Here is a 12,830-nt window from a genome sequence, read left to right as displayed (position 1 = left end):
TTAATAAAGAGCTGATACTTTGGATGATAAAATATTAAATGAATGTTTAAAGGAATATAAATAAAATAAGTACTTGTACAGAATATAAATTCCACAAACAGCTCACACCCTAGTACATATGTATAAGCTTGTATATATAAAAGTAGTTTGCTCGGTGGATTCTTGCAAAGAATTTTGCAAATATTTAAACTATGGTATTAGCTGCGCGATTGACTATTCATTGCAAAACTTTATATAATATTTTAATTATTTTATTTGCGTTTAATTGTATTTTTAATTGCTTTGCAATTAGTCGCTTTACCTTTACTAAAACAGGTACATGTGACTGCAAGTGTGCATATTCAGATGACCGAAAAGATTGATGAGCTTATCAGCCTTGACATGACATTACTAAATGGTGAGCCATTGGAATTTCAATTACAAAATTTACAACTAAACAATAATAACACATGTTATTAATCCCAAAAGTGTTGTATGAGATTTATGATAGTTCAAAATAACAAGTAAAGGCATCAAAAAAAAAACAAAAAAAAAGTTAGCTTCGGTTGTATTGAAGTTCTAATACCCTTCACAAATACAAAATATTCCTTACAAGAACTTAATTCCGATCGTTCAGTTTTTATGGCAACTATATTCTAACAAACTTCGTGATAAACTTAATAAACCGTGTTCAGGGTATAAAATATTGTATGCGTATCATTACGCGGGGCAGAAGTAAAACTTCGTCGAGATTATGATTAATACTGAATTCTACCATAAGAAGTTGAAGAGTGAAATGTTTATTTCACAGCTAAAAGTTAGTTCATTATTTCATCTGCAATTACCCAGAAATGATGGATTTATTTCTGTGATACACACCTATATTATATTGAAAAAAGTTTTAAGTGAGAGCAAATGTTTTTAGCACCTCTATCAACAGTGTGAAATGGAAATGGCGTGGTACCGCCCACTTTTAGATAAAATCCATATCTTGGGATCTGCAGAATCAGTTTCAACCAAATTTGGAACATAACATTATTTTCATATTTCTATGTTATAGCGCGAAAATGGGCAAACTCGGATTACAACCACGCCTATTTCCCATAAAACACCATTTTAAATTCTATCTAATTCTTTTACTTTCCACTATGCAAATCAAGCAACAATGATTGTATCGGGGTAAAAGTATGCCACCTAGTGACCAAAAGTCTCAATCGAACCAAAACTGTTCAAGCCCTAGGTATGGAATATGTGGACCCCAGTACCTATAGTTGACTTTTTACCGAAAATATCGGTCAATGTGTAAGATATATAATTGAAATTAATATAATAAAATAAAAAAATGAAACTCTCTATAATAGTATGTTGTTGTGTCAAAAATGAGTTGAATCGGATCAATACTTCCTATAACCCTCATATACCTAATATAATTTGTCATAATTTGAGTAAATTTAGTTTACAAATTGCTCTAATTAATTTCATTGTGAATTTAAATAACAAACGAGTATACCATTTGACTTTGCGAGGGTATAAAATGTTCGGTTACATCCGAACTTAGCCCTTCCTTACTTATTTTTGTCATATTTTTGTTTTCATTGAAATTTTTCTAAACAATTGGCAACCCTTCTTAAAAATATTTGGCACACAATTTTTTTTTGTACTGGTTGACATCGTAATATTTCATTTATTTAAACAAGTTTATGCAATTCACAGTTGGCAACTCTTTCCAACAACATTTTCAACTGTAAATATTACTTTGGTAGACAAACTTTATTTTTTTGAATTGAAATGGGCATAAAGTAGAGGTTTTAACAACATTGTTCTAGTCCAACTAAAAATTATTTCCAAGCATTACTGCATTATAAGATCCATATACTTAAAAAACTATAGAAAGTGTTGCCAACTATCGTAAAAATATAAACCGAAAAGATTTTGTAAACGTGTTTAAAAGGATTCTAGATATAATGGTCTTCGTTGAATACGTACTACATATATATGGAAACAATTTTTTTTGAGAAAGGTGGCAACTCTTTAAAATATCTTTTTTATTACAGGAAACATTTTGGTGTACAGGTTTCGCTAAAGCTATTCTTAAATTTTCATTTAATCATTTTTCAAACAGCGGCAACATTTTATCGAGTTTGCTGCTTAAGTCTTTTGATTTCACTTAACTTTCAATTATTCAATTGAAATATTTATACTTATCTATATGGTAATTTGTATTTAAACCATTAAATACTCTGTCATTAGTTATTGGTTAAGCGACTGGTTTAATGATGCTCAATGAATGCAAAGATGATATTAAAAATGAAACCAGTTCCAATGAAAAAATTTATATAAGATAATATATGTAAATGTATGAATGAAAACATATGTGAGGCATTGCTTGCACATTGCAATGAGATTTGTAAAGCGTATCTACAATTTCTCACGAGGACCAGTGTGTGTACAGAGGGCGAAATCACAATACCATAACACATTGCGACTAGTTGTGTGGAGAAAGGCTGAAAAATTGCACCAAAATATCAACTTAGCTTAGAAAGAGCTAGCCAAAATAGCACACAGCAATATCTACTCAAGCGAACGCAAAACTTATCGAAATAAGAGCAGACTCAGAGGCTTAAAAATAAGTTCAGCTCGAACGCAAAGAGCAAGCAATCAGTTCAGAGAGCGACGAGCAGTTTACGGGTTTTCGAATAGTATCGCCAACATTTAGTACGTCGAAAGCCAAGCAAGCATGCAGAGAGACGGCAGCTCGCTGGACACTAGTGTAAAATATTTTGATTTTGCTTCCAAGCAAGCGACTAGCATTATTTAAGATGTTACCAGCGTGATTGTCAACGCGCGAATGCCAAAAGATCGCTACAGCATCAATGCGAAGAGTTAAAAGTAGCAATGAGAAACCTGGTAGGAGCACAGCGGCTTCAGTGAGTGAGAGTTAATAAACGAACAAAGTGAGAGAGGGCATACGAGAGAGTAAAATTGGTTGTAATTTTCACGTTTTAAGCTCCGAGCAAAACCAGAGAGAGAGAGAGAGAAATGCGTGTGCTGAAGCATTTGCAGCTAGGAGTTATCGCGCTGGAATTTCATGGCTAATAAGTGCATTCAAACGCATTTATTACAGCAGCGCTTAACACACGCTGGTATTCATTAATGCAGCAACAACAACAATAATGATAACAACGCTATTGATAAACAATTTCATTATTAGTGACACTGCAGCAGTCGATTTTAACTACGAACTTTTGGACACAGACCAGCTGTGGCGCGCATGCGCAGCATCTGTATTGTAAATTTCAACGCTTCGACTTAAACAAGTGTAACGAACGACGTGTATCGTCGCGTACAGCGTGCTCAAACCAACAACAACACACCATATATGGTGATGAAAGGTGGTGTGTTATATTTTTAATAGTTTTTTTTCTTATTTTTTATTGTTTTTTTTTTATTACTTTGTGTTATTTAATAATCGAAAATTTGACATCGATGAAATATGAATAAACGAATATGTTTTCTGCAGCGCGGCATTAATTAATCCGTTGGATAATAATGACTAAAACATATGTGCATGCATATAAATGGGACAGGTGGAAATCAATAAGATAGTTAGCAACGAGTGGACAGTGTGCGCTTCAACAGCTAAGCGTCAGCGGCCTCATTAGCGCCTTTTCTCGCAACTATTTGTTGTTGTTTTTATATCTTTTTCGGAAATTTTATTGCTCATAATTTGTTGCATTTGAATATTATCAACAGAATATTTAGAAAGCGTTTGATTAGTTGGAGATTTGTATGCATAAAATATTCCGAATTTATTTATGGTCGTCAAGCTGGTTGGACCAGCGCGTCACAAGCGAAAGTGAGAGTGAAGTGCAGTGAAGGTGTTTCAGTGGCGCAGAAATAAGCAGTGGCCGCGGTGAAATGTAACGCGCGTCGCAGTCAGCTGGAACGGAAAAGATACAATAATATAATCTATACAAGTTAGCCAGTCGGCTAGCCTGATTCAAATAAGCTACAGTTAAAGACTAGTAGGCGCGCAGGCGCTTGTGTTGTTGTAACACTAAACTTGTTTTTGTGTGTTAGTTACGTAACGCGTGTGTTGTGTCTTCCGTGCATTTGTTTATTATTGACTTAAAATTTTGGTAACAATTTGATAAACAAACGTTGTATAGTAATCAGTTGCAAGCGCATTGTTATACAATAACAAATGTTATATATATAATATCTTACAACAACAATAATTATAAACACGGCAAGTTTGTAGCCAACGAACCCTGTTATTAATTTGAATTCCGAGCGTCGAATGTAAAGTGGTCAAGTGCGTCGCATTACCGCGCTGCTGTTTGCGGGAGCGCCGACTTTGTCTTGAGCAGCATTTTCGCTACGAAACGCAGCGAGTGGAGCGCATTCCGCGTATGCCGGTCTAACGGCCAGTCACACATTTAAACAGTCAGCCATCAAAAGCGCCAGAAAATTTCAAAAAAGTCATTACTTCATCATAAAAAAATATTAAAAATAGTAATATAATTAGTTATAAATATAAATAATAATAAAAAATAATTTTAATAACAAAAAATAAAGTAATCTAATGTAAAATAAAAAATTAAAATTAAAACTAAAACTAAACGTGAATTCTTCAGTGCAATATTTTTAAGAAAAAACAATAAAAAAAATTGATTCGCCATAATGTCACGCGTTTCGATCTTATTCATACTCTTATCACTGGTCATTATCAACTACGGCGACAGCAATCACAGCAGCAACAGCAACAACAACAACAATAATTATAGTAGAATTCATACATTTCCACAGCCATACAGCAGCGCTAACAGCACGAAAATCGTAAATCATCCTGTTTCTGGTTTAACAAGTGCAGTCAACAATGGTAAAGAAACACGCGCACTACTACAACAGCAACAGCAACAGCAAGCATCTCATCATCAGCAGCAACAACAGCAGACTGCGCAGCGCGACAAAAGAGGTGAGTTCGGTTTCATTTCATATTTAATATTCTAAATTTCATTCTAATTTTCTGCTCAAGCACCAACACATATATGTGGGTAGATAGTATTTATGAGCGTGTCCGTTATTTCCCCGGTTGATTGTTTTGTTTGCAGATGGCATCTGGAGTTTCAGTTTTTACCCTAAAAAAATTAGAAAACACAAAAACAAACGAATTATTTTTTCTCTTATGTTTATATGTTTTTGATATTTTGCATTTAGAACATCTACAACTTACAAAAAAGATATTCTAATATCCGCTTTGCAAAAAAGACCTTCTTAATTTTTTTTATGAAAACATTCCTTTAAAAGTTATATTATACAAATATACATAATATATATATATATAAATCAAATGTGCTGAGCTACCATGTCGTATGAACAACACAGGATTTATACATTTTTCTATTACAATAGATCATCAATTTTTGAAAGTTGTCGGGGTATTTGCTTTGAAGATAAAAAATTTACTGCAAAGGATCAGAAAAGCGCCTGTTAAATACATGGGTGAAGTAAAATGATTAAAGCGCGATTTAAATTGAAAATATGTTGTTTACGTTGGATATTATTTTTTAGGGCAAAAACTTAAACTTCAGTGAGCGGTTGCAAAAAACCAGTCAACTAGAGAGATAACGAACACCCTAATATTGCATATACATATAAAAAAAATAACTGTATGTGTGTGTGCGTTTCCATTCTAATGCACCTAAGTCAACTTCTATTTTTGCGGCCATATAGATATGCACCGCGTTTATATTAAATGTTAATTTAAATTCAATCGGGTCATAAATCAAATTGTCGCGACTTATGTTTGCCCGAAATTAAATTTGCAGTTTTAATTCTATTTAATATCACGCTTGATTTTGGATGATCATAAATTCCACTATTGTTTTATACAAGTATCAGTGTATTGCATAACATCTCCTAACAAAATTAGCACTAATGCTTCTAGAGTGTCTTAAATTTTTTTTATTGCAACGCAGTAAAACAAGGCAAGTTTCGGTTTCCATGTTAACTGCAAAGAAGTAAAAACTTGTGAGGATTTAGTTACTTATAGAATTCAAAAGTTTGTTTTAATAGTCAAATATAAGTCTCATCTTCATCAATTTGTCCTTCAAATTTGACCCGGACTGGTCCATTTAAACAGCGCATGCAAATAGATTCTTATTATACTCTCGCAACCTGTTGCTACAGAGTATAATAGTTTTGTTCACCTAACGGTTGTTTGTATCACCTAAAACTAATCGAGTTAGATATAGGGTTATATATATATAAATGATCAGGATGAAGAGACGAGTTGAAATCTGGGTGACTGTCTGTCCGTCCGTGCAAGCTCTAACTTCAGTAAAAATTGAGATATCTTTATGAAACTTAGTAGACATGTTTCTTGGTATCGTGAGACGGTTGGTATTGCAGATGGGCGTAATCGGACCACTGCCACGCCCACAAAACGCCATTAATCAAAAACAAATAAATTGCCATAACTTAGCTCCGCAATAAAATACAAGACTATTATTTGGTACACAGGATCACATTATAGAGGGGCATCTGCAGTTAAAATTTTTTTTTTAAAGTGGGCGTGGTCCCGCCTCTAATAGGTTTAATGTGCATATCTCCTAAACCGCTAATGCTATAATAACAAAGTTCACTGGAAGCAAATGTGTTTAGCACTTCTATTGACGGTGTGAACATAGTTGAAATCGGGTGGCAACTCCGCCCACTCCCCATATAACGGTACTGTTAAATTTGCCTTATGCAACTAAAAGCGCGATAAATCAAGCACTAAACACACCTGAGACATTAAATTTTATCTCTGGGATGGTATAAGATGACTTTATAGGAACCGCGTTCAAAATTAGACAGTGGGCGTGGCACAGCCCACTTTTAGGTGAAAACTCATATCTCGAGATCTGCTTAACCAATTTCAACAAAATTCGGTATTTCTATGTTATAGTGCGAAAATGGGCGAAATCGGACTACAACCACGCCTATTTCCCATATAACACCATTTTCAATTCCATCTGATTCTTTCACTTTCCACTATGCATGTCAAGCAACAATGATTATATCGGCGTAAAACTTTGCGTGAATAATGCAATTAAAGTATGCCACCTTGCGGCCAAAAATTGTCTAAATCGAACCAAAACTGTTCAAGCCCCTAGGTACTAAATATGTGGACCCCAGTGCCTATAGTTGAGCTTCTACCGAAAATATTAGCCAATCCACAAAGAAATCTCAAACGAGTATACCATTTGACTTTGCGAGAGTATAAAATGTTCGGTTACATCCGAACTTAGCCCTTCCTTACTTGTTTTTTTTAATATTGTTTTTTACAACCTTGTTTTTGTGCGTTTTTTGTTTTAATGTTTGAACGTATCAATATTTTCTTTTTACTAAAACTTTTTTTTGGGCGGTTTTTTTTTCAAAATGAACGTTTCATGAAGTAGTACCTATCTGAAGGTATAACATTTCCCATCTTTTTGTGGATTCTATCCCAAAGGAACTGGCCAAAAACGACATCTTTTTGTAGCATTCGAGCAGAATTTATGAAATCCAGAATCGTCTTTCAATGTCTCTTGGGTACAATTCATGTGACATCCAATTTCCTATTCGGCTGCATTTAATTGCTTTGAAATGGCTGTTTGAGTGACTGACAAAGATTTTGCTAGTTCTTCTTGTGTTTGGCAACAATCTTCAGCGAGTAGTCTTCTTCTTCCAGTCTGCATTTTCAAACTTTTTTGAATTGAACAACAAGTTTACATGCAATTTTGTGCTTCCAATGAAATCGCGGCATCATTGGATCATCATTCTACTTTATCACGAGCCCAAGTTTTTTAGTGGCACAAAGTATTCAGGGAAGCTCGTAAATTCATCGCAAATTTGCCTTTTGCAGGTGAATGGATCACCTCGGTTAATTAATACTTTTTATCTTTAGTCCTTAACCGAAATCATTTATTATCCTGGTCAAAAATTTATTTTTAGAAATTACGACGAAATGCTCTAAGTTAATAATAATATCAGTAATAATGAAGATTTTATAGTTATATCAAAGTGTGTGTGTATCAAAACAATGCCCCGAATAGACTTTGGGATGGAATATACTGGTCTGGTAGGCTAATGGACTTTAAGAAGTGACGTAGATATATACAGTAATAATACTATATATACAAATAATTATTCATATCTCTTCACGGTTAAAACCAAAGCAAACATATAAAGTGTATATATATACAAACAAATATGATAGCAGTATTTAAGCGCGTTGTAAATCACTAAATACTGAAGCTTATCGAAATCTTAATATATGCAACTAAATATAGAGTATATAAATCGGCAACTTTGCAGTCATACGAGTTTATATACATACATACTCACACCTATGACGCAAAGTTGTCTGCATGAATTACTGATAAAGAATTTTATCAATATGCGCGGAACCATGACTTATTAAGCGAACTGGTTTCGAATAGTGTCTTTCTTTAATTATAATTTGGATATTTTTGTGTTTCTCTGTTTCGGAAGCAGCAGTAAACCGATATTAATGTGTGTATAAATTAAATAATGATGAATAAAAACTAAAGCAAATTTGGAAATGGATATACGAGTATATAAATAAAAAATAGTTGAAGTTTAAGCCACTGACCGTATTTTCAACAAGTGTAGTGATTTCTTTTTTGAATTTGTATACCCTGATCAGGGTTTATTAAGTTCCATGAAGTTTGTAACACCCGGAATGAAACGTTTAAGACTCCATAAATTATACCATATATAATATATAAATGATCAGTGTAACTAGCTGAGGCGGCTGATTTAGCCATGTCCGTCTGTCTGTCCGCCTATGTATACCCAAACTAGTCCCCCAGTTTTTGAAATGTCGAATTCCTTTCTTCCCCAAAAAGCCGCTCATTTGTCGAAACCGCCGATATCAGACCACTATAGCATTAGCAGTCATACTAACTGACCAAAATCAAGGTTTTCTGTACAAAACTTTTTTATTAGACAAGATACCTTCACGAAGGTAACGCTACAATCTCTGATTAAATTGTTGAGTTCAGATCACTTTTGAATATAGCTGCCGTACAAACTGACCGATCAAAATCATGATAAAGATCTTTTTATGCTTTTTTATGTTATAAGAAATGCACTTGTGTAGGGTATTATATCTTCGGTGCAGTCGAAGTTTAAAGTGGTTTTGTTTTCTTACGATATACAGACATATTTAAATATGTAAATTAATTTTGGTACAATTTGAACGCACGAAAATTGATTTTTTTTTTAATTTTAAATTTTTTTTATATATTTTACTTTTTTATAGTTTTTTAAATTTATAATTTCTTTATTATGCATTTTCGACTGAAATTCTTGGTCGTATAGCTATTCTTAGGTGCACTGCCTTTATTTTTTATTGTTTTCAAAGTTCGTACATTGAACCTCTCAAACTTAGTTGGTCTTGCTTAAACTATCTAAAATATGCAAATTCGCGCTGGTGTAATACATTGATACTGGGGACAAATAAAATCTTTGGAAATTCTTTGAAATATTAATAATCAAGCTATGCAAATGGCCCTATTGTAACAATAGCATCTTTTTTCGGCTTGTGTGCGTTGATCACAGTAGCTGAATGAAGTAATCGGACAAACTACTAAAGTTCGTTCAACTCGTTGTTGTTGTATGCCAATTAACTTAAATATTACTAATAATAGTAATTATAGTGGAATGAAGTAATAAGCAGAGAATAAATCATTAGCGCAGACCAGAAGTGCGTGCAAATAAGTCAAATGGCCTTGAATGTGCTAACAAATTACTTTTGATTGCGCAGCTTTGTTCTTTTTTTTTCATGAAGCCAAGCATGGCTCCAACTATTTAATAACATTTTCGCAACATGTTTGATAATGCAGTTTTTTCGTTTCTACTTCTTTTTTATTTTATTTGCGTGTAAACTAGTATTTTTTGATTAATTTTTATATATTTATAAATAATTTATTGCTTTACAAAAATTGTTCGTTCCTATTTTGTCACATTCGGAAAAAATCAAACATGCACTAATTTCTAATAAGTTTGTTAGCGTTTGCATATTTGCACTTTTTAGAATGAAATGTGTTGTTCAAATATGTCTCTATTTATATAGTTGTTTAAAATTTATGCGTCAAGAGTTTATATTGCATTAAGATAATCTGACTGAATAATAGATAAGGTAAGAAAGCTATTGTATAAAACTAAGTTATTTGTATACTAATGCAGGTTATATAAACAAGTATTTTTAAAATAGTGAAAATAGTGGCCATATTTGACAAATATTTACAGACAACTGCTATTAAGAAAATATTATTGAGTCCAAGGTTTTACAACTATGCTACTTTATCACAGTACCACTTCGTTAGAAATTTGTTCGATCCGAAGTCAAATATAGAATGCAAGAAAAAAAAGACAATGTTATACCGAAGATTTAGCACTTCACTTTTGAATATGTATATTTCTTATTTCAGCCTTAGGTAAGCTACCTTATTTTCTCTCAATTATGGACTTATGGCAGTTTAGATTGTTTAAATTAAATTAATCTAACTAAATTTTTATCTTAACTTTGATCGGTCAGTTTGTATGGCAACTATGTATATGCTATAGTGGTCCAATATGAATAGTATGTATGGAGATTAAAGCAGTGCCTTGGTCAATAATACAATAGATGCCGAATTTCGTAAAGATATTTTGTCAAGTCAAAGTTTTACATACAACGATTTCATTTTAATCGATCAGTTTCTATGGCAGCTATATATTGTACAATACTATAGGAAGATAAAGGCCCACTTCTTGGAGAGAAAAGGACGTGTGCAAAATTTCAGATCGATATCTTAAAAACTGAGGGTTTGCGTACATATAGACAGGCGGACATCGTCGCGCATATCATTTATATGTTATGATATTTTGAAAGATCTTCCTTCTGGATGTTAGAAACTTATATAATTACAATTATCTTTATGTGCTACAACAAACGTTAACTTAAGCTGGAAGTGGAAGGTTCTACACAAAATAGTTTTTTTTTTGTTTCAGGATCTATACAATCAAATCCTTTTTAATACACCAAACGCTAATACGATATTATGCTACATATTTTTCTTGAAATCACTTAATATTCTCGATGAATATATTTTTGTCTGATATGCCTATTATGATAGGTTTAGTGTCCGATGGTGACTAAATGTGCTATGTCCTATATGAGGAAACGTCCGGCAGTGGCTGAGGAAACGGAGTACTTTTTTCCTGGCCCTTTCGAATTTAAAGTTATGATAAATACTGGGAAGAACTAGCTTAGATTAAAACTTACCAAAATGGGTCAATTGGGACTAGGTTCAATTCAAAATAGAATTTTCCTTGATCTACATAAAGTTTCGTTGGCCTTTTATTTGCTTTTCAAAGTAAAATTTGCTCAGATATTGCTAGATATTGAAGTCAATCTGTTTTAAATTAATTGCTCAAATTGAAATTGGAGTTCTCACTCCTTTTAGATTCTTTAAGAACTACTTTGGCTTTGGCGAATTTTTCAGCTGCAACACAGGTAATAAGTACATATTGTACATATATCGATTTGTTCGGACAGAGAGCTTAAGATCAACTTAATGATTATTATTAATTTTTTTGTTTTTGTGTATAAATCAAAAGTACATTTATATTTGAGAATATTCTTCGATAATTTGAAGATGTTCGGGCATGTATTTGTTTTTTTTTTTTGAATGAGAGGAGCGTACTTGTAACAATTTTGGTAATTGGCTCTTAAAACTTTAAACGCCTTTTCTCTGCGAGCGTCGTTGAGGATAATTTCTTCGAAACGGCTGTACCGATGGGCTTGAAATTTTACACGACCTTCTTAGAGATATATATATGTCAGCTAATGATCGAAGCAAACTCAACTTTTTAGGATAATTTCTTAAGCACTCTGTAATGTAAATTTTTTCACAAACAAATGCCTTGGTTTGGGGAGTAGCCACCATTTTTTCAAAAATTATTATTATTATTTTTTTTTTTTTTGGTTTTTTAGTTTGAGATCATTTTAAACAGGAAAATCTTCTTCTCTAGATATAACTACTTAAATGTTGATAAAATTTTCAACGATGAAAGAGTAAAGTTCTTTGTGATTGCACTTGCAATTTCGAAAACCACCTTTAAATTGGAAATATTTAAAGCAAGAGCAAAACTGTAAGATCCGGTTTCATATATTTAAAATCAATTTGAACTTGATGATTTTGGTCATTATCATATAAAAAAGAATCTTTAATCAATTACTCGACCAAGGAGCACTTTTAAGTTGCCTGAGTGATATTTAAGTTGAAAAATTAACAAACTCATGCATCCGTATTTATGAAAAAAATATTATATAGAAAAATATTGATTAATCAAATTATAAAATTTTTTAATATCGAGTTGATCAGTGTGTACTTATAAAATTATCTACGTGTAATACCTCAGTCATGTCCAAATGTTCGTGATATTGTATTATTTTGTTTAATTACGATAATTAACAGTCTGCGGTTCTTTATTCCCCTCTTAATTTGAATATTAATATGCTTATCCAAACATAAATCAATTTGCCAAAAATATTGCTTGAACCAAACGAATTTGGCGAGACTGTGAAATTTAATTATATTTTGTTTGAACAGCGGCAAAAAATGTAAATTTATAGAAGAACTTGAAATATGAATAACTAAAATAGAAGATATGGAAATACAAACATGAAAAAGTAAGATTTCAGATGATTTGGCAATTCCAATTGGAGTGCCAGTTGAAATAAAAATAATAAGTGAATAGTAAGCACTTTTGATACAAAAATATATTTATACAATTACTTTCTAAAACCGCAA

At 32.5% G+C, this 12,830-nt stretch overlaps 1 protein-coding gene across 2 annotated transcripts in view; it reads left to right on the top strand.

The window, feature by feature from the left end:
- Nucleotides 1-2,710: 2,710 nt before the first annotated feature.
- tfc (triforce) overlaps nt 2,711-12,830 on the top strand; it is a 70,363-nt gene continuing 60,243 nt past the window's right edge. For both annotated transcript variants that reach the window (XM_036359130.2, XM_014237964.3), the window contains exon 1: nt 2,711-4,957. In XM_036359130.2, coding sequence (XP_036215023.2) covers nt 4,663-4,957 — 295 coding nt within the window. In that variant the 5' untranslated portion in view covers nt 2,711-4,662. The remainder of the gene's footprint in view (nt 4,958-12,830) is intronic.

This window comes from Bactrocera oleae, chromosome 6 (assembly GCF_042242935.1).
Source record: "Bactrocera oleae isolate idBacOlea1 chromosome 6, idBacOlea1, whole genome shotgun sequence".
Taxonomy (NCBI): Eukaryota; Metazoa; Arthropoda; class Insecta; order Diptera; family Tephritidae; genus Bactrocera; species Bactrocera oleae.
This window is presented reverse-complemented; position numbering and strand designations above follow the sequence as displayed.